At 47.1% G+C, this 27,178-nt stretch overlaps 1 protein-coding gene across 6 annotated transcripts in view; it reads right to left on the minus strand.

The window, feature by feature from the left end:
- The window catches only part of ABCF2 (ATP binding cassette subfamily F member 2), a 526,550-nt gene that overhangs the window by 149,957 nt on the left and 349,415 nt on the right, over positions 1-27,178 (minus strand). For all 6 annotated transcript variants that reach the window (XM_078662784.1, XM_078662782.1, XM_078662785.1 and 3 more), the window contains exons 10-11: positions 16,620-16,709; positions 15,621-15,731 (exon numbers count right to left, since the gene is read on the minus strand). In XM_078662784.1, coding sequence (XP_078518910.1) covers positions 15,621-15,731; positions 16,620-16,709 — 201 coding nt within the window. The remainder of the gene's footprint in view (positions 1-15,620; positions 15,732-16,619; positions 16,710-27,178) is intronic.

Below are 27,178 nucleotides of genomic sequence, written 5' to 3' on the forward strand. Positions count from 1 at the left end.
CAGGACAATGCAGCCCACCTGCTCCCAAACATCCAACTAGTTTCGGCGACTGCCTTGATCACGGATTAGGAAGCTGAAAACAAAGTGCATACGTGCTTGCATTTTTATAGGTGTATTACTGATCACATGACCATAGTGCATATAAGTTCCAGAATGCATCAGGGACATCAAAATAAATGCTGGTGTAACGGACATTTCCCATACTTCTGGCAAAAGTTGTTATTTTGCTCATGTCAGCTGTCCCATGCATAGTATTTAAATAAAAACCAAATGGAGTACAGTCACGGCAGTTCATATGCCAGCTAGTGCTGAATAAACAACTGTCCCGGTCAAAAGCTCCAGTCTCCAGAGCGATTGGTGTCAGAAATCATCTGGACCAAATCCCTTCCAGCGCTATAATCTTGTTTGCACAGTGGCTTTTACCTTGTTAGGTTGCGAAATACAGTGAGTGATATATATATATATGTTAAAGCTCCACACCGTGTCCCCTTAATCCTGCCAAGAAGACACGCAGCACTCACGGGTTCAAAAGCTTCGAACGCCAAACTTTATTCAAACAAACGCGTTTCGGGAAAGACTCCCTTCGTCAGTGTCATAGAGAACGCATTTTGCGGCACCATTTTTAAAAGCGCGAGAGTCATCAGGAGTTAACACAAACAAGGGACCAAGCCTCGTATTCTCATATGGGCGCCATCTTAGAGCATGTTTGTCTAACAATGTTACATAATGTACTGTTATACATTTCAAAGGGCATGTGACAGCAATTTTACACACAGTTCCCAATTAATTAAATCTCGCCGTGGATCGGCAGTTGCAACACTCAATCGTGTTGCCTTCTGTCCTCGTTCGTAAACGTGACCTCCTGATCAAATAGTACTGTATAGTATATTGAGGTGGTGAAATTTTGATAATTACACAAACTTACTAATAAGTGTGTCATGAAGTATACTCGATCACCTTCACATTTATATTCATAATCCAGCCGTGGATCGGCAATGGCAACCCAATGGTTGCCCACATATAAAACCACTTCAATATTCTTTACTATATCTTGTACAGCTGAAATTTTCCCGCACAATAAAATAACATATTTCAAGAATCACCGCATTGTCGCAACCAATTTACACGTTCATATAGTACATTTTTCGGTAAAGCAGAGCGAAAACATTGCACAAAAATTCAGATCAGCAACATGTAGTAATAATTCCATGATGTTGCATATCAGCAGATTTGAACTGTGAAATTCTATCTTATCCCAAATGTGCAGACATTTCTTCCCCAATATTGAAACCTCCTTGGGCCTTAGTTTCTAAGTCAACAATGTAGCGTGACTCCAGTCTCCTAAGTTTAAGGAGTCGATTGCCCCCCCCTGATGTGTTCCGGCACATGGTCCAGACAAAAATATTGTAGGAGATCTCTATTGCTCTGATGTTTTATGGCAAAATGGCGAGCAACGGGGTAAGAGAAGTCTTTATTTGCAATCGCCCTCATATGCTCCAAAATTCGTAATTTGACTGGATTGATTGTGCTGCCTACATATCTTATTTTACCTTTAGGAGGGCCTACAATATGGGATTAGCCTTGGACAAGGCTGCCCCAGAACTTAAGCAAAAACCCTCCTGGTTTCCATCCGCAAGAGGCTTTCGCAAATGCTCCACCTGTCGAGCCTGTAAGTTTGGGATAAATATGACTCATGACTTTACCCCATTCTGTCAGGAAAGTACACTCATCAACGGCAATTACAACTGTAAAACGGATCACGCTGTATATGTCCTGACGTGCACCTGTGGCCTGAACTATATTGGTAGTACCAGGCTGCAGGTGCATGTCAGGATATTGCAGCACCTAAGCTATTGTACATAGTGATCCAGCTTATCCCGTTGCTCGGCATTTCAAGTCTGTACACAACAAAGACTTGACTTGCCTAAAATATGATGTAGTTGGAGCTATTCCTCAACTTAGAAGAGGTGGAGATTGTGATCTTAAACTAAGGCAGTGATATTAGAGTTTGACAGTCGTTGGCCTAATGGGTTAAATAATACGGAGGAGATGCATCACTACCTGTAATACACTGTATGAATCTATTCAGTGATTGATACCCTGCCCGTATACTTATATCGACTTTAACCCATTTTTATTCACTCAATAGTTAGGTTCCCTATTATTGAGTGTATCGTATCAGCACTTTGACTTTTCGGATATGTTTACTTTTTGAGAAATGTTTATATTGAATTATCCGCTTGCTTACAATAGTACATATACACATGTATACATATAATTATATATATATATATATATATATATATATATATATATATATATTTTTTTTTTCATTCTGTACATATTGATAAATTACTGATAAACAGGTCTTATAAATGTTCTTTGTATATTTAGATGTTTTTCTATTTGTCTATTATCTATTTATCCTTTTCCTTTTTTCTTGTCTTTTCTTTTCTTTTCTCTTTTAGGTGATTGGATACCAATTTGTTTCCCGTTCCTTTTGAATACTAAAATGAAAGATTTCTTTATGTTGATCTTATGATTATACATATATGACTATTCGGTAGATATATTTATTAATGGTGTGTGTTATATTTATTATATAACCATTTGATGAAATGTGTTTTACTGCTTTTAAGGTTATAATGATGGATTTGTTAATGTATGGATTTCAGGGCTCTGAAATTCCTATACTGTTTAATCAAATAATTTTTTACCTTTTTGCAGTTTACATAGGGTTATTTGTTTTTTGCCTCTTCTTTGCACTTATGCACTTTTCCAATTTGCTGCTTCTGTATGGCTTTTTTGCACTATTCATGTTATGAAAGAATAAGCTTATTCTACTGGATAATAATGGATCTTGTATTGAATCTGTATTTATACAGTTATTCCCCTTAATTCCATTTTGTACATTTTTTTTTTGCAGAGCTTTATATAGCGCGAACTAGACCCGAACCGAATCAGGTATCAGAGCGCGTTTACATATTTTCCAGTTACGTTACATGAGGACACACTTTCATTTTAGGCACGGGGAGATTAAGTGATTTACCCAGAATCACAGGAGGTTTTGGCGTCGTAACCGAGACTCGAACCCAGATGCCCAGGTCCGAGGTCGAGCGCCCTAGCAGTTAGGCCAACTCCTCTCCCCAAGAGATCATTGCTAAATAATCCCAGATCATTGCTAAATAAGACATCGGGATTTATCCTGCTATTATTCTTATTTAACGGCTAATTTTGTTGTTCTTGAGTTACAATAAGACAACATTTAAAAATGCCTAAATATTTCTTTTATGTTGATGAAACATGTGATTGCTGACGTCATCACTTAGGGTGTTCCACTAAGCATATGTATAAAAGCAGCATGTGTTGATATGGACTCCAGCTTGACAAAGGGCGAGTAAGCCCGAAACGCGTTGCTGTTGTCGTGAATAAAAACTATATCTTTGCTGTACCTGGCTGGTCCGTCTCCTTCCATTGGTGTCACGCCGCGCTGTGCCAAGCTGATTTTGCATTATATACACACATATATATATATATATATATATATATATATAAGTCAAAAGAGAGCCCAATGTGGGGGAGCCAAACAGTAGGTAAGTAGAGCTTCAAATTCATTTATTGGCGGTTTGCAGAGTACAGGAATTGACTCATGCTGCGTAAAATTCTCCTCTCCGTCCGACGTGTTTCAAGCTTGTAACAGCATTTCATCAGGGACTTAGGATTTTGCAAGTAACTAACGGCATTCACTTTTAAACACCTGATAGAAATTAAAGTCCGCCTCAGTGGGCGTCACCACACCCGTGGCATCATGGTACTTGTGGTGCTCATTGTTTTCCCAAGTGGGCCGAGTGCCGTTAGCTTTTCAATTGTGCATCATATTTCCTTGGTGGGTTGCAGGTAAAATCAACTCCTCATACCTGCGCTTCATAAACCACCAAAAAGCTCCTGCTCCTATCGCGGTTGCATGACATTTGACACCGCAGGGCCGTGTATCAACAGCGGGACTCCTCCGCGACCTAGGCTTGGCCGCTACATACAAAGTCAAAAGAGAGAGCCCAATGTGGGGGAGCCACACAGAAGGTAAGTAGAGCTTCAAATGCATTTTTTATCATGGTATGATGGGAAGTCATAGAGCATTATGCAGCTCTGATATGTACAAGGCTGCAGTTGTGTGTGTGTGTATATATATATATATATATATATATATATATATATATATATATATATATATATATATATATATATATATATATATATATATATATATATTTTCTAATGCTTATGACTGATGAGGATACCCCTGGAAGAGAACTAGGATTACAGGTAAGTAACTAATCCATACAGTCAGGGGGGAAGGTTAAGGTAGCCAAACTCTAAGACCTCAGGAGCCAGATCGCTAGGTTGAGCTGTGCTGGGTCCGGGTGTCTGATCTCTCCATGGTTCTGGGTTAAGAGGCGTGGTAAGAGGTGTAGTTTTTGGTGCAGGACTACATACAATTCTAGTAATGTGGTGTACCAAGGTTGTCTGGCCCATGTTGGAGCAACTAGGATGAGAGTCCGCGAGTGTTGCTGCAGTTTGCGCACCACCAGTGGAATGAGTGGGAGAGGCGGAAAAGAGGAAGCAAATTTGCTGACAAACTCATCCATATCGCATTGCCTTTGGACAATAGGTGTGGATATCTGGCAGTGAAGTTTGGGCATTTGGCGTTTTTGTGTGTGGTGTGTTGTCTCTGGCTGCCTCCACAACTGGAAAAATGGTTGAAGAACTTGCAGATGAAGTTCCCATTCATGAATCTGTTGCTTCTGACGACTTAACAGATCCGCTATGTTGTTCTGGACTCCTGGAACATGTTGGGTTAAGAGAAAAATTTTCTGAGGAATAGCCCATCTCTATATGCTTTGTGCTAGTTGAGAGAGCTGTATGGAGTGTGTCCTGCCTTGTTTCTGTATGTAGTACATTGCTGTCATATTGTCGGTGCTGACTACGACAGCTTTGCCTGATTTTTGTTTCTGGAATGCTTTCAATGCTAGTAAAATGGCTAGTAACTCCAGGTGATTTATGTGGAACAACTTTTGTTGTGGTGTCCACATGCCCTGTATAGTGTGATGTAATAGATGAGCTCCCACGCCGGAGAGCGATGCGTCTGCTGTTAACACTATCTGGGGAACCGGCTCGATGAACGGCTAACAGTTTGAAAGGTTTTTGGTGTTCCACCACTGCAGAGAGCGATGGGTGCAGCTGTCCACCAACACCAGATGTGTTACCTGACCTTGAGCTTGGTTCCACTGTTGTGCTAAACATTCCTGTAGGGGACGCATCCAGAGTCTTGCGTGAGGTACTATAAATATGCAAGAGGCCATCATCCCCATCAACTGCATGAACACTGGAGCTGGAAGAGTATTGCGGCTGGAATTTTGTTATGAGGGTTTGCATGCTTGCTATCCAGGGTGGACATGCGAATATGCATGGATATGCGAATGCTTTTGACGTGGTGTTCGGAGAAAATCCAGATAGGAAGGGATTACTTTGTTCTGGAGGGTTACGCTGTCCCCTCCAGGAGAGGCCATGCTAGTGGGGGTATTGCCTGTCTATTATCCAACCGGATAAAATGGAATTTCTCTCACTATTTGGATCCTTGTAACCTTTTTCAGGCTGTAACGTTGTTTAGTTACGACAATGTTGATGTATCTAAACCTTTAGTTTTGATTAATGCTTATATTCCCCCCAAAGTTAGTTTTAACGTACCTTTAAAAAGGGTTTTTGTCTATATTCAGAGTATTAGGGAGAAATCTCCTCCTCCTAATATAATCCTAGTAGGGGACTTGAACTGTAAAATCTCTAATTTAAGTAGGAGCCTGTTTCGCGATAAATATAAAGAAGAATCATTACAGATCCCCCAAGCTCTCTTCCCTGAGAAGATTAAAACAAACAAGCGAGGGAAGATACTTCTTAAAGAACTGTCAGTTATGGACGGGATCATAGCGAATGGAAGGCTCCCCTCTGATTCCCCTGCAAATTTTACTCATAAATTGTAGGAGAGTAGGGTCTGCAATCCTATGATCACCCAGATTTTTGCTTTTTGCTGCACTGGTTTACGACTTTCCCTGGCTGTGGGCCTGCTAAACAGACCCACAGCCTAGCTGTTCTCTCTATCCAAATTGTACTCAGGTACTGAATTGGCACTGGGCCCTCTCCAAGTCCCTGTACCCAGGGCTGAGGTGCACCCAGAAGTCTCCCAGGGGCTGAAGCATGTATTGTGCCACCCCTGGATTGACTAACTAAAGCTGACACAACTGGCTGCACGACAGCTGGGGCAAGGTGGTGTACTCACCCTTTGCTTTAGATATAGTATACCTATATCTAACCCTAAAATGGACACACAGATCTCCTATCAGTCACTCCTATGGCAGGCCTTAACAATCCTGAAGGCAGAGTGCTTGGAATCGTGTGAGATGGTGCTCTGGCATGAGCTGAGCCTGTCTGCGGCTTTCGGGATCTATCCCTTAGCCGTTTCCATGATATCGCATACCATATACTCTTAAGTGCATTATAATCCTCGCGGTTATGTGCCAACTCTGGTATCGCTTTATCAAAACATGTCGAGTAAGGTGTCATACGAATTGGAATACTAACCCCTCGCCAATTCTGGCGACGGGGTTAGCATTCCACCCTTCTAGAGGGACACGACATGCATGTAACCTATAACCCGGTTAAAAGTCAGACAGAGCCTTAGCATCCACAAAATGGATGCTGCCACCGAGACACAAGTCTGCCCTCCTGCTGCTGGGAGTCCTCCCAGAGCAGGAGATAAGGACAAAGGGTTTCCTGCCAGGGGCGGTGCCAGCACCGTCCCAGACAGGGTTTTGTGTATTGTAGGTAGGCAGGGCTTTAGAGGAAGGTGACTGCACGTGGCACCCCGGTGCTCACTGTGCATAGGCTGGCTGGAACCAGTTCCAGGGTCACTCCAGACCCTGTGCTGGGAAAAAGCCCGCCAAGGAAGTGGGTGTAACCACCCCCCTCCTAGTCCCACCCATAGGGCAGGACTTAGTCGCGTGCCAGCCCCTTTTTACAGGATAAAGGTAGAGACTGGCCCCCTTCCAAATCAGATCATCTTTGAATCCTGAAACTACTTTCTGCGAAAGGAACTCAAGACTTCTTCCTAAGATTTCTCCCTTGTGACTAAGGAGTAGTCACCCTGCACCCGCAGGCACCATCTAAGAACACTGCGGTCTGCTGCAAGTCCTTCCTCCGGAATCCGACTGCCCAGCTCGACGAGAACCGGCTTCCCTGGCACCTCTGACGTCTACCTGCATCATCAGTCACGCTGAGATTCGTGGGTGTGACGAGACCTCGAGGGACCGGCCATCTTCAAGACTGCACGACTTCTTTCCAGCAAGCCCGCCGAGTGAATTCCTGGTGAGTGCTTTGGGGTCCGAGAAGCCCCCACCCTGAGCAGCTCCAGCACCGAAGAGCAGCCCCCCAGCATCTCCACGATCTGCGTGGGGCCCTTCTGCTTTTTGCTGCTCACCGCGTTGTTTGGCTACTAGCCCGCTGGCTTGTGGCCTTCCTGACGACGCCCGACGACATTTCTGCTGCTGGTCTGGTTGCTCCAGACTGGCCCTTGCTTCCCTCCATCGGAGAAGTACCCTGGACCCTCCTGGTCCGCCCAAGACGCCATTTTAGGTCCACCGCGTGGGCCTTGCATTTGCCAAGACTTGTTGCCCAATCCTGGGTCCAGCGACGTCGACAGCAAGAACCTTCGTGGGACAGCTCGCACCTCCATCCTGGTCGCCGACAACGCCTCCTGGTCCGAGAGACTGCAGAGCCCAGCAGCGCCCACTCACCTGACTGCGGTGACTTCGCCCGGTGCCATCCTGGTGCCCACTTAATCACTGGCTAGTGATTCAAGAACTTGGTCCCCTCTGCTTTCAGGTTTCCTTCTTCCTTGATCCAGGCTTGGATCCATCGAACTTTCCTTCACTGGTCGCCTGCCAGCAACTTCTTCCTTCCAGGCTCCTGGTCCGGCAACGAGATCCCCGACGTCTTTTCAGACCTATGCAGCTGCAGCCCCTGGGCTAGGTAACTTCGGCACTCCGGTGTCCCAGCATAGCCTCACTATCCAAGGGTCAGGATCCACTGTTGTTTTCTCCCTACCAGGTCGGGTTCGCCCGTGAACACTAACTTTGTGAATTCTAGCTTCCATAGACTTTGTCCCGCATCCCGCGTGAGAGTGCACACTCTGCACCCGAGTCCCCTGGGCCTCCTAGTAGTAATCTAACGATTCCCTAGTCCAGTCCTAGCGATTCCAAAGCCTATTAGAACTGTTACTTACCTGCTAGTAATTCGCATTCCACTTTTAGAGTATATGGTTTTTCGTGCCCCTCGGGCATTTGTGTATAACGTGCTAACTTAAAGTATTTTCGTAAGAGTTTTGTTGTGTGCTTAGCTCCCTGTCTCATAAAGAGCCAGGGTAGTCTTGTTATAAATAAATACACTGTTTATTTTCATAACAACTTGTGTGGTGTCCTTTCACTGGGTGTTCAAGGGGTAATGTGATGGTAAAACAGCTGGCTTAACACGCCCTCTAGAGTCTTAGCCTTAGACTGCTCGTATCCATGCTACTAGGATAGCTGGTCTATAAGGTTGACTTACAACCAATCATCAATAAGGGTTGTTTGGACTGATATATAGTGATCACTAGAATAGTGAACACTGCACATCAGGCCAACTTCTCACATAAATCATATCAGGAAGAATCTATATTAGATTTTGTGATAGTAGAGAATTCTACCTTTGCCCTATTAAAGGATCTTAGGGTTATTGAAACCCGTTTTAGCGACCACAAAATACTTTCTACCTCTGAATATAATCCCTCCGAAACCCGACCAATGGTCACTTAATGGCGACCAGGTACGTTTTGGAGCAAAATCAGGAAGGTGCTATTGGAACACAAAAGCTGAACGAGAGTTGGAGAGTGTTCTTGATGTTGCAATTGATGACCTTACTATTTGGCACGGTTTTGAAATTGTGTGCTTCCTAGATTTTATGAAGGTAGTGATTTCGGTGGCTAAAAAAACAAACAAGAAAAGGTGTTTTGCAATACCCTCTAGTCCCCTGCGTCTACTTAATATAGAAATAAATAAGTTAGTAAGGGAACAATATCTGAGTAAATCGGCAGAAGGATCGCGTAGAGTAACCTTACTAAAAAGGAGGAGAAGGTAACAAGCAAAATTACGAAAAGAAAGGGAGGATATTATTTGGATAAAACTAAGAAAGGCCGCCTTTAATGGAGAAATGAGACAGTTCTGGTCCCTCATAGGTGAGGGCTGTGGAGCAAGAACAAGACCGCTTCCCATCCCCATTGAAGAACAAACATGGGTGGATTATGTTACATCCCTTTACGCAAGTAATGGAGCAGCGGTCCCCCGTATTATTGAGAGTAGTCAGCCTTTGGTCCCTTTCTCTGAAAAGGATATTGAATTAGCTATTAAGGAAATGCGCTCTTCCGGGGCAATGGGGCCAGATGAACTCCCAATCTCCGTCTTAAAACAAAGCAGCGTAAAATGGAGCAAATTGTTATTCCCTATGTTTAATATTTGTTTCTCAACCGGAAAGATTCTTCCCTCGTGGAAAGGGAGTATCCTGGTGCCCCTCTTTAAAAAGGGTGACCGACTATCTCCCCAAAATTATCGCCAAATTGCCCTGTTGGATGCAATTGGCAACGTTTTTGCAAGATGCCTTTTGATACGAATTAATGATTGGGTGGATCAAGCTAATATACTTCCCCTAGAACAGACGGGATTCCGAAAGAACCATGGTACCATGGATAACTTAACAGCTCTGCAAGTAATAACTGATAAATATATCAGGGTCAGAGGAGGGAGAGTCTATGCAGCCTTTATAGACTTCTCCACGGCTTTCGATAAAGTTGATCGACCTTTGCTGTGGAAGAAACTACTTACTCTTGGTATGCCAGCTCGGCTGCTAAATCTAGTTCAGGACCTCCACTCTGATACCTGGTGCAGAGTATTGTTGGGTGGAGAGAGAGGCCTATCCCAAGCAATCCCCTCAGCTAATGGTCTTAAACAGGGCTGTTTATTAGCTCCACTATTGTTTTCCCTTTATGTTTGTGACCTTCCCCAGAACCTATCCTTAAGTGAAGGAATTGCCCCCACATTAGGGGACAAACCAGTTGCATGGTTAATGTATGCAGATGATATATTACTTCTAGACCTAACTCCGAAAGGACTTAATAATCGTCTGCATGCATTGCATGTATTTGCCGAGTCCCACCATCTGAAGATTAACATCTTTAAAAGCAAGGTAATGTGTAGAACGGGGAAGAAAATATCGAAATCTGGAAATTTTAGTTGGTATATAGGCAGTGAGAAACTGGAAATCGTAAAATCTTATGTTTTTTTTAGGGAAAATAGTATGTGGTAACTTGAGCGACAAGGCTCACATAGATAACAACATTTGGAAAGCCAAGACACAGGGAAATGGTCTGAGTGCTCTTTATAAAGCCACCGGCAAAAGACATTTTGTCCATCTGCTAGAGGCCTTTCGAGCAAAAATTCCAGCCTCTTTGCTCTATGGCATCGAGCTTATTGATTTGGAGCAATGGGGTTTTTTAGATACCATCGAGGGCAGACTTTTGCGACATCCAACTTCGGTCAATAATGCTTGTACAGTGGAATCACTCAGACTCGAATTGGACATACAAAGTAGTTGGGTTCAGGCCCTGGCGGGAGTAATACGTTGGGTTTTTAGCTTAGCCAAGGGCAAACCGGCCACTTTAAGATCTCTTATTAAAAAAGAACTACTGGGTCCCCTGAAAGAAAATTCCTTACTTATAAAGAATTTCAGAAGGGCTGTTACATTACTAGAATTGGAGGAATCAACTCTTTTTTTGCTATCCTCACATCAGCTAAAGTCGTCACTAAGACTGGCTACATGGGAGTTAAGCCTTAGGAGGGACAGAGATGTCCTCATTTCTAAGAAAGGTGTTACGCAGGTTTTTAATTCTTATTTATTTAAACACATACAACCCTATGCCTCTTGGAACCTCCCTCACTGCTTACGCCGTTTTTGGTTCCTCTTGAGGCAAGATCTTCTCCCTTTAAATAAATTACTAGCTAGATGGTATGGTTCTTCCGATAAATGTAATTTATGTAACAATAATAATTTGATCCAGGATATTACCCATATCCTTTTCATATGCCCGGCCCTAATGGCGCATCGCCGAAAGTGGGTGAGACCAATTTGCTTACAATCAAGCATTTTATCTGCCAAATCTTTATTCGAAGCCATTCTTAACCCTCCTAATGAAATGTTTTGTTACAGAATTTTCAATTTTTTTAAATGTTTCTTAGAATTATATTAACGGATATGATTTTCACACTCCAGCTTCTGTGTATATAGAATGTATCTTAAGGATTTTATGTTTTGTAATTTTGTTGTCGTTTATGCTTTGTTTATATGTGGATCTCAATTGAGTTCCAAATCATATACAAATAAAATTGAATTGAATAAATTAAAATTGAATGCTTTTGAGGGGTTTATTGTGGCACCGAGGTACTGTTGTATGTGGGATGTAGTAGGTGAGACTTTGAAGTAGTTGAATGGTGGTTGAAGTGTGTTGTACACACTGGTTGTATGACTTGGCTTTTATGAGCCAGTCGTCTAATTATGGGAAGACGTGAATTTGTTGTCTTCTTAGATGAGCTGCTACTACTGCTAGACATTTGGTGAAGACCCTGGGTGAGAGGGGAGTGATATAGATCAAAGCGCTTGCCTGTTGTCAGTAGCCGCAGGCTGCCAAACGGTGAGCGCGCGCCCGTCGCACATGCACTGTGTGTGATCCGCTTTTTCTGAGCTGCCTACATAAGCTCTCGCTTTGCGCTAGCGGAGACGAGACCTAAGAAGGGACACCCCCGACCCTACCAAACTAAACTCTTCGGGAAACCAATATATTCACATAATTTCACCCGAAAGGTGTCGGTAAACATGTGACGCCCCCATATTTTTTTTTTTTATTGGACCGGTCTCAAACTGCCCGCTAATTTAACACTCCAAACAGCAAGCGTGTCGTAAAACCAGCCCACCGGCTTCCCTACAAAACACACATCAGCCCTGAGATAAAGGTTTCTGTGAAAATTAAACATTCAGCAATTGAGAAGCTCCTCTCTCTCGCCACATATGCATGCCACAGTGTAATGTTTGTCGAGCCTTCTTTTATGGTGCACAGCCTCGTAGAATTAAGTGGAATTGTCCCCATGAGCTGGCTTGGGTTTTGTTTTTTACGATGAAGCCTTGAGACGTGCTACAGGAGGTAGTGGGTAAAGTTACGAGACGGGGCTGGCCCCACCCAGCTGCAGCCGCGAGAGAGGCGGCCCGGAGGAGCAGGCACGCCGGCTTGCCTTTCAAATGAACCCACGCAGGTAGGCAGGCAGCCAGCCGTAAAGTGCCCGATCGCAGACGCCGCCTCCCCCATAAAGAGCGCTTTGTGAGCCGAGAGGCCGGCGGGGCCAGCAGCTGTCACACTGTTTGCACTTGTTGTAAACAGGCCTCGCACCCTGTGCCCGGCGGGGAGGGGGCGCCCTGGGCACGGGGGAGGGGCCCCGAGAGGTGCCAGGCACGAAGTGCGTGCAAAGCGAGGCGGGCACTAAGGGTGACAGCCACGGTGTGCTTGCAGAGGGGGGGGGGCTACAGCTGTACCCAGGCGGAGGGGGTGGAGAGGGGCCAGGCTTGCCTCCGTGCATAAGAAGGGCAACACGGTAACATAACAGATACTATGCACGCAGAGGCGTACCAGAGGGGCACGAGGGGTGCCAGGCACGAGGTGCGTGCAAAGCAAGGGGGGCACTAAGGGTGCCAGGCACGGTGCGCTTGCAGAGGGGGGGAGGGGAGCTGTACACAGGCGGAGGGGCAGCGAGGGGCCAGGCATTGCCTCCGTGCATAAGAAGGGCAACACGGTAACATAACAGATACTATGCACACAGAGGCGTACTGAGGGGCACGAGGGGTGCCAGGCAGAGTGTGTGCCCGTAGATAGAGGGGAGCGGGGGTACATGTAGAGGGGCAGGGGGTGGGAGATGTGCCAGGCACTGTGTGCGTGCAAAAGGAAAGGACGATACGGTGCCAGGCAGTGTGCACTCAGAGGGGTGCCAGGAAATGCAGGAGAGGTGCCAAGCACGGTATGTGCATACAGAGGGGTTCTGTAGGGGACCAAGAGAGGTGCAATGCTTAGTATGCGCTCGCAGAGGTAGACTGGTTGATGGTGGTGGTTTGGGAGAGGGGTGCACGAAACAGTAGGGGCATGGGGAAAACTGGCTTAGCGAGACACAGAAGGAGAATGGGGCGCCGATGGGGCTCGAGAGGTGCCAGGTACAGCGTGTAGGAGCAGCGGGCAACAGCAAGGGGGCGGGCCACAGTGTGTGGGCAGCGGGGGTGCCAGACAGGGTGTGCCGAGCTGGACACAGACCTAGAGGATGCCGGGCACTGAATGTGCACATGGAAGGGTGGGGGTGCTGCCCATAAGCACAGCCAGCAGCAGTTGGATGGGTGCCAAGCACAGATAGTGCGCCCACAGGAACGCGGGCGGTGCCTCGCGCGAGCCTACAAATGGAGGGAATGAGGTGTGGACACCGCGTGGGCTAGCACAGATGGACAGGCAGAGATATGGCCGAAGAAGGGGCAGACACCGAGGGAGTGAAGGCCTCTCCTATGAGACCGCGCGCACATGCTTATGCACTGGTGCAGAGGAGCACCGGGTGTGAGGTCTAGAGAGAGTTGCTAGGTCGAGAGCCTGGGCATCGAAACGGCTGGGGCGAGAGTGGTGCCAGGCACTTTGTGTTCACACAGGTGGGCAGCCAGGAGTGCGCCAGTCATTGCATGAGCGACCGGAAGGAGGGGTTCTGCCCACCACCTGAAGCAGGTGCTAGGCAATTCTGTGTGGAGATATAGGACTTGTTCAGTCCAAGGTTACACAACGCCCGTCCAGAGCCGGCATCAGGTTACGAAGCTAACACAGGGGGCACGGTGCAGCCGGGACTGAAGGATCAACAGCGCGGATCCCATTACTTGTTCATTGGCCACGCGTCCTACAAGGCAGGGCAGCAAACTTGCATGTCAACATCTCCCAAAACATTCCAAGGCTGTAGGAGGATTACGTCATGTAGGGGCTACGCTGACGATAGTGGTTCAATGAAATACAGCTGACGCTGGTTATGCAACACCTGGACGTGAAGACACGAATTAGATTAAAAATGGAGACAAGAGGAAACGGACAGGAAAGTAAGCGAGGGGCAGACTGCACCGCAATTTCCGAATGACCGGGGTGAAAGTCGACGTGGGTGCCCAGGATGGAGTTTGCTGCGCGTGCCTGTCCTCGACAGAGACTTTTCTCTTTTGGAGCCATCCCACTTGGACGGACTGCCCTGCTGGCGTAAAAGGTTTATTATCTTCTTTATGGGGCCATCTGTTTCGCCCCATAAAGAAGATAAGAAACCTTTTACGACAGCAGTAAGTCGGGGCAGCCAGTCTGAGTGGGACGGCTTTAAAAGTGAAAAGAGTACGTCACTGTAACCTCTTTTCCAATGGCTGGCCACCATTTAGCGTGAACGGTGACGCCAGCCTATGGAAAAGAGGGGCGGGGCTTAACCCAGCAAGTGACAGATACTCTAAAACATAAAATCTCGCCAGCAAGACTGCGCGTGTGCGCAGCCTACGCTAGCCGAGACCTAATAAGGGCCACTTTATTACACCATCTGCCTACTGGCAGAGTCAGCGGCATTGAGCGCAGACTTTAGGCACATGTTGGTGATGCACTTTTATTCTTCCTTTAGAGCAACTGCTTGTTTTTGGAACTGCTCCTAGGGAGGCTACATTAGCTCGCTCATTTCTTACCAGTGCCTAAAGGGTGTACATGTTCAGGAGGGCCTTGGAGTTTATGATCCTCCACTGCGTTGCCGCTCCTATCTCCATTTTGCACCCCACCATCTCCACCCTTTTGCTCTTTCTCGAGGGATGGGCCTGAGGAAGTAGGGATGTTGGCTCTCTTCATTGCTACGGCCACGATCTTGGAACCTGCCATAGCACTGCCTCGAATATATAGTAAGTCTCTGGAGGACTGTTTGTATTTTTTCTCTAACCTCAGTGTCACAGTCTTGCAGGCTACTGGCTCTCTGAAGAGTGAAACGCAACCTTGGCTCAGTTGAATACAAGGCTACAATAATTAGTTCAAACAAAGGCTGGGTCACTCCATTCTCCACAAGGATTGTCCACCAAGTAATATTGTAATCCTGAGTAATCAATGTTGGCAATGGATAGGTCCAACTTGGTCAATGAAGTGATAGTCTTTCTTTGTGATGCACCATCCATCCATCCATCACGTTCTAATCTTTTAAAGCCTGAAGCAGATGTAGACTCCAATATGAACAAAATATGCATTGGGCCTACACCAAATATTCCAGTTAGGACAATAGGAGGGAAATCACCAAAATAGGCAATGATTAATATTTGCATTTAAAAAGAAGCTGTCCAGCAAGCCACTGTGAAGGAAGCTGTGGAAAGCACATACACAGTGTATATTTGCAAACTAAGAGCAAAGTTGGCCTTACCTCTCCAGTCAGCAACTTAAGGAGTGTGGACTTCCCAGCTCCATTTGGGCCAACAAGAGCTACCCGCGTGTCAAGGTCTATCCCAAATTCAATGTTTGTGTATATCATTGGCTGAAAGGAAGAGACAACAAGTTTCACTAGTAGTTAGTAGAGCAACAATTCGATCCTCCCCACTTGCACATATCTAACAACTATTCCATTTTGCTCAATGGGCTTGAAACTCAAACAGGAGAAAAGCAAAGAACAAATAACCTTTTGCAATAATTCAGTGTTGCCAATACTTATAGTAATATTGTGACAAAACAGAACACCGTTTTAGCAATATTCAATCCCTTTCATGATCTGCCTCAAGTCCAGTGTAAGCCTGTTTGCCCCACGAAAGACCAGTTTCTTACTTGTGATCCAAGTTCCCCTTCAGAAATAATCCCCATTAAAATCATAAGCATTGATTAGTCCCTGCAGCAGATAATAATCCACATTTGTAAAAGCGCACAATCACCCGTTAGGGTCTCTAGGCGCTGGGGGCCGTCGGGAAGATTAAGCAAGCTATTGCCCAGAGTCACATGGTGCTGGGCTAATCTGCCGCCGGTGCCGGGGATCGAACCGTGATCCCCAGATTCCGGAGTCAGTCGCCCTAGCCGTGGCGACACACCTCTTCGATTGGCAGGGCTAGTCAATGCTAAGGATTATCAATGGAGTAGAATGCTGCAGTCTACATATGCCAGCATCTTACAATTCCCCAACACAGTTTCAAGCCCATTTCTTGATTCCTCACAGACCACATCTTTGCATTCCCATGATGGACCACTACTTCAAATATGCAGACACATTAAAAAGGGCATCTTTTCTTCTTGCAACCTAATTGTCACTGTTCCTTCTACAAACAAATAAGTCTCTCTTGAAAAAAACTTGCTTTGAAAGACAATTAAAACCACAAAAACAAAACAAGAGTGTACATGGCCATACCAGGCTCCCATGCATATGGTTTAACATACTCACCCCGTCCTGGCTATACTTAAAGCTGACATTCTGCACCATAATAACAGGAGGAGGGATCTTGCCGCAAGACGGGAAATAAAATGATAGAGTCTGTAAAAGCAAAATAAATAAGACATGTAAGGAGGGGTGACTCATGTTCATCTTTAACTCCCAAAAGCAACTGATCTCCCCATCTTCAAATATACGGAATGTATTCAAATTGGGTTGTGTTAGTTTAGCGTATGTGCTCACTTACAAATGCTACTCCACAAAAACACTCCACTCATTGATTCACATACTCTCCCTTCCAGTCAAAGAAATAGATCTATTAAAGCAAAAGGTGCCTCATTTAATACAAAACACTGCAAAACTGAATAAAATGTCAGATAAGTATTTTAAGTTGGGCCTTAAGCCATAACCATCACAAGTTGCAGCCAAGGGGATATTCCCAGTTCAATAGAAAGACTGTAGCTTGCACCCCAAGTTCAGAGGGCTAAAAAACACAGATAACTTAGTTGGTGGGAAGGCTGTTTTGAGAAAACAAACAAAAATGTTGGAATGAATTCCCACAAGGCCATATCTGCATAAGAGGGCTGTTATGCTGGCAGCATTCAGAGCTATGGAAGAGATACACCAATGTTTGCCTGCAGCAGCCATTCTCCTGCTTTCCCTATCAGGAATGTGAGGAGCACATATAAACTGCTACGGGAAAGCTGAAACGCAGTTTTAGGGTCCATCCACAAAAAGGGAGGGGGCTAACCTGAGGCCTCAAGTGTGGAGTGGCTGCTTTTAGCCATGACTGGTCTGAGGATTTCTATGACTAGCTGGTGCAAACTTTCTAATACAGGTAACAAGGATTCCAAGTAATGCTCTAGCCTGAAGAGTTTCCATAATGGTAGACCGTGCCTTTGGAGGTGCATCCAATTGGATGTTGAGTTAGGATAATGTTACTTACTCAGTAAGCAATTGTTCTTGGCATGTAGAGCTATAGATTCACATGCTTTGCATACTCCTGCCATTTAGTGCTGGTTCCGGATGTTTGCAAGTTGTTTATCTTCTAAAAATTTGGCGATAGTGCGAATGGCCATGGACTCCATTGTTAGATTGTTTTCCCAAAGAGGATGAGAATGGAGTTAGTAAAGGTAGAATCGAGATGTCCATGAGTATGTATGTGAAGTAAGAAAACTGCAACAAGTATAGGTACCCTAGAGGCGGGCGGGCGCATGTGAATCTACAGTTATACTTGCCGAGAACAGATGCTTACAGGGTAACGAATAGTTTTCTTACCCGTCGGTATAGTTTTGCAGCTTGAAGATCTTTCTGGATTCACTATGCTGTGCATTATTCCGCGGTCTTGTGGTTGGGTCCGAAATCGTAGTCTTTTGTTTGTTTTTTCTTTTTTTCGTAGCCCAGGTGGGCGTCGGCGTCTCACCCTTCTGGGTGTATTTCCGGTGACGTCGGCATGCTTCCTGCGGAAGCTCCCACTCTTGGGCGCCATCTTCGGATTCGTTTTTTCCGTGTTTGTTCTGTTTCCGAAGTTATGGCAATGTTCCATTAAGTAAATTTCCGCTTTTAACCTTTAAGGTGTTTTGTTTTAGTATTTGTCTGTTTTAACCACCTCTCCCCTCTCCAGCCTCATCTTTCTGGCGGAGGTGGGTGGGTTCGCTAGTGAACCCAGAAAGATCTTCAAGCTGCAAAACTATACCGACGGGTAAGAAAACTATTCGTTTTGCAGCGTGAATCTTTCTGGATTCACTATGCTGTGCATAGACTTTGTAGCGGTTTCTTATTTCTGTAGCGGCTGGGTGGAAGATAAACGTTGGTTATTGAATATGTGTTGAAGCACCTTTTGTTCGACTTGTGCTTCCCTGTTCATCTGTATATCCACGCAGTAGTGCTTCCTGAACGTGTGCACCGAAGCCCATGTTGCCGCCAGGCATATGTCTTGTATGGGTGTGTTAGCAAGGAAGGCTATTGTAGCCCCCTTTTTCCTAGTTTAGTGGGCACGTGTCCCCTCTGCTAGTTCTTGTCCTGCTCGCTTGTGGCAGAACTGTATTGTTTGTGCGATGTATTGTGCAATGGTCTCTTTGGTTACTGCTTTTCCCATGAAACTGTTGGCGAATGACACAAAGAACTGTTTTGTTTTCCTGAGTCCCTTCGTTCTCTCAATGTAGTGCATGACTGCCTCAGCTCCACAAAATGGATGCTGCCACCGAGACACAAGTCTGCCCTCCTGCTGCTGGGAGTCCTCCCAGAGCAGGAGATAAGGACAAAGGGTTTCCTGCCAGGGGCGGTGCCAGCACCGTCCCAGACAGGGTTTTGTGTATTGTAGGTAGGCAGGGCTTTAGAGGAAGGTGACTGCACGTGGCACCCCGGTGCTCACTGTGCATAGGCTGGCTGGAACCAGTTCCAGGGTCACTCCAGACCCTGTGCTGGGGAAAAGCCCGCCAAGGAAGTGGGTGTAACCACCCCCCTCCTAGTCCCACCCCTAGGGCAGGACTTAGTCGCGTGCCAGCCCCTTTTTACAGGATAAAGGTAGGAACTGGCCCCCTTCCAAATCAGATCTTTGAATCCTGAAACTACTTTCTGCGAAAGGAACTCAAGACTTCTTCCTAAGATTTCTCCCTTGTGACTAAGGAGTAGTCACCCTGCACCCGCAGGCACCATCTAAGAACACTGCGGTCTGCTGCAAGTCCTTCCTCCGGAATCCGACTGCCCAGCTCGACGAGAACCGGCTTCCCTGGCACCTCTGACCTCTACCTGCATCATCAGTCACGCTGAGATTCGTGGGTGTGACGAGACCTCGAGGGACCGGCCATCTTCAAGACTGCACGACTTCTTTCCAGCAAGCCCGCCGAGTGAATTCCTGGTGAGTGCTTTGGGGTCCGAGAAGCCCCCACCCTGAGCAGCTCCAGCACGGAAGAGCTGCCCCCCAGCATCTCCACGATCTGCGTGGGGCCCTTCTGCTTTTTGCTGCTCACCGCGTTGTTTGGCTACTAGCCCGCTGGCTTGTGGCCTTCCTGACGACGCCCGACGACATTTCTGCTGCTGGTCTGGTTGCTCCAGACTGGCCCTTGCTTCCCTCCATCGGAGAAGTACCCTGGACCCTCCTGGTCCACTCAAGACGCCATTTTAGGTCCACCGCGTGGGCCTTGCATTTGCCAAGACTTGTTGCCCAATCCTGGGTCCAGCGACGTCGACAGCAAGAACCTTCGTGGGACAGCTCGCACCTCCATCCTGGTCGCCGACAACGCCTCCTGGTCCGAGAGACTGCAGAGCCCAGCAGCGCCCACTCACCTGACTGCGGTGACTTCGCCCGGTGCCATCCTGGTGCCCACTTAATCCCTGGCTAGTGATTCAAGAACTTGGTCCCCTCTGCTTTCAGGTTTTCTTCTTCCTTGATCCAGGCTTGGATCCATCGAACTTTTCTTCACTGGTCGCCTGCCAGCAACTTCTTCCTTCCAGGCTCCTGGTCCGGCAACGAGATACCAGACGTCTTTTCAGACCTATGCAGCTGCAGCCCCTGGGCTAGGTAACTTCGGCACTTCGGTGTCCCAGCATAGCCTCACTATCCTAGGGTCAGGATCCACTGTCGTTTTCTTCCTACCAGGTCGGGTTCGCCCGTGAACACTAACTTTGCCTTTACTAGCCTCCATAGACTTTGTCCCGCATCCCGCGTGAGAGTGCACACTCTGCACCCGAGTCCCCTGGGCCTCCTAGTAGTAATCTAACGATTCCCTAGTCAAGTCCTAGCGATTCCAAAGCCTATTAGTACTGTACTTACCTGCTAGTAATTTCGCATTCCACTTTTAGAATATATGGTTTTTCGTGCCCCTCGGGCATTTGTGTATAACGTGCTAACTTAAGTATTTTCGTAAGAGTTTTGTTGTGTGCCTAGCACCCTGTCCTCATAAAGAGTACAGGGTTGTTGTGATTCTAATAAATACACTGTTTATTTTCATAACACTTGTGTGGTGTCCTTTCACTGGGTGTTCAAGGGGTAATGTGATGGTAAAACAGCTGGCTTAACACGCCCTCTAGAGTCTTAGCCTTAGACTGCTCGTATCCATGCTACTAGGATAGCTGGTCTATAAGGTTGACTTACAACCAATCATCAATAAGGGTTGTTTGGACTGATATATAGTGATCACTAGAATAGTGAGCACTGCACATCAGGCCAACTTCTCACATTGGTGAGCAGCGGTTGGGATTTGAGCTTGCTGTTGTTTTACCACACATGCCCTAAGAATATCTTGTGAAAGATCACATAAGTACTAAAGGTACATATAACTTAGCTTAGAATACTCTGAGTTCTACTGAACCAGCTGTTGTAGCTCCTAGGGCCTAGCACACCCTAAACTACAACTCTAGCAAGGGATCAGTAGGCAAACATATAGTGTAGGTAAGTGCACCACTTACACCTCACTAGAAAAGCATGTCTACCCAGGGAGAATCTACTGAGACTCCCCTGGTCAGTGTTGACCCTCCACAGGTCACTTCAAGATATGCAGCTCTCAGTTTCCAGGAGATGAGACAAATCTGTGTCTCCAGAAAACTGAAGCAGGGGTCTAACCCCACCACTCCCTTTCTGATAGGTCTCTTAGAGACATATGATGCCAGAAAGCTTTCTCAGTTACATGAGAACATGCCAGCCTTAGAGGGAACCTCTGGGGATCCAGATCTCCCCAACACTGATTCAGCAGTTGATGAGGAGGATCAGGAGGTACTCTCTGGGGATGAGGTAGACAAGGGTCTTGAGGTAGTCAGAAGGCTAACTAGGACCAACTTAGACTTACTTGGGCTAGGATCTGGGGGACCCCCAGTACTAACCCGAAGTGGGCCTAACCTTGGAGTTAGGAGAGATAGATCTCTTTCTAGGGACTCCAATAGATCTCTGCACTCTAATGCCTCTTCTCAGGGGAGAAGGAATCCTCCACAGAGGAGATTTACTTCCCCTCAGAGAAGGGAGCATGAGGCTAGGATGAGACAAGCTGAACTGAGGATTGAAAGGGAAGAAATTGCCCTGGCCAAAGAGAAGCTTGCCCTGGCAAGAGAGCAGCAGATGAGTGGGCTAGCTCCCACTGGTGGCAGCAATCTCCCAAGAGATAGAGAGAAGGGTTTAGATACTAAACACCTGACTAAAATAGTGCCCCCCTTTAAGCAAGGGGATGATATCCAGAAATGGATAGCTGCTCTGGAGAGGGCCTGCACTGTGCAGGGCATTCCCCAGAGTCAGTGGGCAGCTATACTGTGGCTCTCCTTTGATGGTAAAGGTAGAGATAAGCTCCTCACTACAAGAGTGGAGGATGCTAACAATTACCAGGTCCTGAAGAATACACTGGTTGATGGGTTTGGTTTAACCACTGAGCAGTACAGGTTGCTGTTCAGAGACACCCAGAAAACTCAGTCTCAGGACTGGTCTGATTTTGTGGATTGTGCCACTAAGGCTTTGGAGGGCTGGTTGCTGGGTAGCAAGGTTACAGATTACACAGGATTGTATAATCTAATGATGAGAGAACAAATTTTGAACAATTGTCAGAACCAGTTGCTGCACCAGCACCTTGTTGATTCAGATCTGACCTCTCCCCAAGAATTGGGAAAGAAGGCAGACAAATGGGTCAGGACAAGGATCAAGCAGAACCAGAACCAGAACCAGGGTGGTCAGAAGAAAGCAGACCAGAAGGGTAATGTTAAGAATGAGCAAAATGACCAGAAGTCTTCACCAGGTCCCCAACAAACCAAAGAGGGTGGGGGTCAGGCTTCCCAGAAGAAGAAGACTCAAGAAGGCCAGTCAAAAAGGTGGTGCCAGTACTGCAAAAGTAAATCTCACTGGTTTAGTGAGTGCACCAAAAGAGGAGGACAAACTCCTGCCACTACAGCTCCTAAAGCAACTGCACCCCCTAGTACAGTCAGTAGTGGTAGTGTCACTCCCAAGGCATTAGTTGGGTTAACCTTGGGTACTGAGGGGTCTGACAACTTAGTTGGCACACTCACTCAGGCTGTCCTTGTCTGTACAGGGGATATGGATATGTCCCCTGAAATAAGTCCCAATACTTTGGGCAAATACAGGCAGACACCTTTGATAAATGGCAAAATGGCTCAGGCCTATAGGGACACTTGTGCCAGTGTCACCATGGTGACACCTAACTTTGTGGACCCTGGACAGATCATGCCAGGTACTGATTTCCTGGTGACCAATGCCAGCAATGTCACTACTAGTCATAGTGTGGCAATTGTGGCTTTCTCCTGGGGTGGAGTGAAGGGACAAAAGAAAGTTGTAGTCAGTTCAGACCTCCCAGTTGATTGTTTGTTGGGCAATGATTTGGAGTCATCACAATGGTCAGAAGTGGAGCAGAGGACTCACATGGAGATGTTAGGCTTGCCAGCACATGTGCTTGCTGTGACTAGGTCACAGGCCAGAAGATGCCCCACTGAACAGGTGCTGGATCCTGAAAGTATGGACCAGACACCTTCCAAGAAGAAGAGCAGTAAGGGTAAGGCTTTGCCTTCCCCCTTGCCCCAGGTTGAGGATCAAGTCTCTGAGGAGGCTGATCTAGAAGAGCTGAAGGAAACTGAGCCTAAAGAGCTTGAACTTGATCAAGTTGAGTTTCTGGGCTCAGGGGGACCCTCCAGAGCAGACCTGGGGAAGGAACAGTTGAGCTGCCCTTCCCTTGAACCCCTCAGACAGGCTGCTGCTGAGGCTGCAGGGAATGCCACAGGTGCCCACAGGGTATACTGGGAAGATGGACTCCTGTACTCTGAGTCAAGAGACCCCAAGCCTGGTGCAACCAGGAGGCTGGTCATCCCCTTGTCTCTGAGAGGTTTCCTTCTCACCTTGGCCCATGAGATTCCCCTTGCAGGTCATTTAGGTCAGACAAAGACTTGGGACAGGCTTGTCTCACACTTTCACTGGCCACATATGAATGAGAATACCAAGGAGTTTTGTCGCTCATGTGTCACTTGCCAAGCCAGTGGTAAGTCAGGTGGCACAACAAAGGCCCCCCTCATACCACTACCTGTGGTGGGGGTTCCCTTTGAAAGAGTGGGGATTGACATTGTTGGTCCAATGGAACCCCAGACAGCATCAGGACACAAGTTTATACTGGTGGTGGTGGACCATGCCACCAGGTATCCTGAGGCTATTCCCCTTAGGACCACTACAGCCCCTGTAGTGGCAAGAGCCCTAGTTGGAGTGTTCTCCAGAGTGGGTTTCCCTAAGGAGGTCGTTTCTGACAGAGGTACAAACTTCATGTCAGGATATCTGACTGCCATGTGGAAAGAGTGTGGTGTGAACTACAAGTTCACCACACCCTATCATCCACAATGCAATGGGCTTGTTGAGAGATTCAACAGGACCCTGAAAGGGATGATTCATGGACTACCTGAAACTCTTAGGAGAAGATGGGATGTCCTGATCCCCTGCCTCTTGTTTGCTTACAGAGAGGTCCCACAGAAGGGGGTTGGCTACAGCCCTTTTGAGCTTCTGTATGGGCATCCTGTAAGAGGACCCCTGTGTTTGGTGAAGGAAGGATGGGAGAGACCTCTCAAAAAGCCTGCAACCAACATAGTGGACTATGTACTTGGTCTCCGCTCCAGGATGGCTGAGTATATGGAAAAGGCATCCAAAAACCTTGAGGCCAGCCAGGAACTTCAAAAAGCTTGGCATGACCAAAAGGCTGTACTGACTGTGTACCAGCCAGGACAGAAGGTGTGGGTGCTGGAGCCAGTGGCCCCAGCAGCTCTGAAAGACAAATGGTCTGGGCCCCACACCATCATTGAGCAAAAGGGAGAGGTTACTTACTTGGTGGACCTTGGAACTCCCAGGAGCCCTCTCAGAGTGCTCCATGTTAACAGGCTCAAGGCATATGTTGACAGGAAGGACATGAGCTTGCTCATGGCCACAGATGAGGGACAGGAGGAAGAGAGTGACCCTCTCCCAGACCTGCTCACTCAGAATCCTGATGATGGGTCAGTTGATGGTGTTGTCTTTTGTGGCAGCCTCACTGAACATCAGCAACAGGATTGCAGGCAAGTTCTGCAATCCTTCAGGCATATGTTCTCTCCGACACCCAGCCAAACTGATTGGTGTACCCATGATGTTGACACTGGAGACAGTCTGCCTGTCAAGAGTAAAATCTACAGACAGCCTGATCATGTTAGAGACTGCATCAAAACTGAAGTGCAGAAAATGTTGGAGCTGGGAGTCATTGAGCCCTCAGATAGCCCTTGGGCTAGCCCAGTAGTTCTAGTGCCAAAGCCTCACACCCAGGGTGGTAAGAGAGAGATGAGGTTTTGCGTAGACTACAGAGGCCTCAATGCAGTCACTAAGACTGATGCCCACCCAATACCAAGAGCAGATGAGCTTATAGATAGATTGGCTTCTGCCAACTTCTTAAGCACATTTGATTTGACAGCTGGGTATTGGCAAATCAGGTTAGCTGAGGAAGCCAAACCTAAGACAGCATTTTCTACCCCTGGAGGGCATTATCAATTTGTGGTAATGCCCTTTGGACTGAAAAATGCACCTGCCACCTTCCAAAGGTTGGTGAATCAAGTCCTCACTGTGCTGGATGACTTCTGTGCAGCTTATCTTGACGATATTGCTGTCTTTAGCTCCACCTGGGAGGATCACCTGGTCCACCTGAGGAAAGTGTTAGAGGCCCTGCAAAAGGCAGGCCTCACTATCAAGGCCACAAAGTGCCAGATAGGGCAGTCACAGGTTGTATACCTGGGCCACCTTGTAGGTGGAGGCCAGGTTCAGCCACTGGAGAGTAAGATACAGGCCATCAAGGACTGGACTCCTCCAATCACCCAGACTCAGGTTCGAGCTTTCTTGGGCCTGACTGGGTACTATAGGAAGTTTGTCAGAAATTATGGGTCCATAGTGACCCCCCTTAATGACCTGACAAGCAAGAAGATGCCAAAGAAAGTTCAGTGGACAGCAAGCTGTCAGAAAGCATTCAATGACCTAAAGCAGGCCATGTGCACAGCACCTATCCTCAAGAGTCCAGATTACTCCAAGCCATTCATTGTCCAAACAGATGCTTCTGAGTTGGGTGTGGGAGCTGTTCTGTCTCAACTGAATTTTGATGGTAATGATCAGCCTATTGCTTTCATTAGTAGAAGGTTGACACCCAGAGAGAAAAATTGGTCAGCTATTGAGAGGGAGGCCTTAGCTTCTTCAGGGCCCAGACCACAGCAGAGGGCCTACTTGTTTGGCACTCACTTCACCATTCAGACAGACCATAAGCCCCTCTTGTGGCTAAATCAGATGAAGGGTGAAAACCCCAAACTGCTTAGGTGGTCCATTTCCCTACAGGGGATGGATTTTACAGTGGAGCATAGACCTGGGACTGATCACAGCAATGCTGATGGGCTCTCCAGGTATTTCCACTTAGAGCAAGAAGACTCACCTGGTCAAGGTTAGTTTATTGTCCCAAAGTTTGGGGGGGGGGGGTCATGTAGGAGAGTAGGGTCTGCAATCCTATGATCACCCAGATTTTTGCTTTTTGCTGCACTGGTTCACGACTTTCCCTGGCTGTGGGCCTGCTAATCAGACCCACAGCCTAGCTGTTCTCTCTATCCAAATTGTACTTAGGTACTGAATTGGCACTGGGCCCTCTCCAAGTCCCTGTACCCAGGGCTGAGGTGCACCCAGAAGTCTCCCAGGGGCTGAAGCATGTATTGTGCCACCCCTGGATTGACTAACTAAAACTGACACAACTGGCTGCACGACAGCTGGGGCAAGGTGGTGTACTCACCCTTTGCTTTAGATATAGTATACCTATATCTAACCCTAAAATGGACACATAGATCTCCTATCAGTCACTCCTATGGCAGGCCTTAACAATCCTGAAGGCAGAGTGCTTGGAATCGTGTGAGATGGTGCTCTGGCATGAGCTGAGCCTGTCTGCGGCTTTCGGGATCCATCCCTTAGCCGTTTCCATGATATCGCATACCATATACTCTTAAGTGCATTATAATCCTCGCGGTTATGTGCCAACTCTGGTATCGCTTTATCAAAACATGTCGAGTAAGGTGTCATACGAATTGGAATACTAACCCCTCGCCAATTCTGGCGACGGGGTTAGCATTCCACCCTTCTAGAGGGACACGACATGTATGTAACCCCTAACCCCGGTTAAAGTCAAACAGAGCCTCAGCTCCACAAAATGGATGCTGCCACCGAGTCACAAGTCTGCCCTCCTGCTGCTGGGAGTCCTCCCAGAGCAGGAGATAAGGACAAAGGGTTTCCTGCCAGGGGCGGTGCCAGCACCGTCCCAGACAGGGTTTTGTGTATTGTAGGTAGGCAGGGCTTTAGAGGAAGGTGACTGCACGTGGCACCCCGGTGCTCACTGTGCATAGGCTGGCTGGAACCAGTTCCAGGGTCACTCCAGACCCTGTGCTGGGGAAAAGCCCGCCAAGGAAGTGGGTGTAACCACCCCCCTCCTAGTCCCACCCCTAGGGCAGGACTTAGTCGCGTGCCAGCCCCTTTTTACAGGATAAAGGTAGGAACTGGCCCCCTTCCAAATCAGATCATCTTTGAATCCTGAAACTACTTTCTGCGAAAGGAACTCAAG

This window comes from Lissotriton helveticus, chromosome 10 (assembly GCF_964261635.1).
Source record: "Lissotriton helveticus chromosome 10, aLisHel1.1, whole genome shotgun sequence".
Lineage (NCBI taxonomy): Eukaryota > Metazoa > Chordata > Amphibia > Caudata > Salamandridae > Lissotriton > Lissotriton helveticus.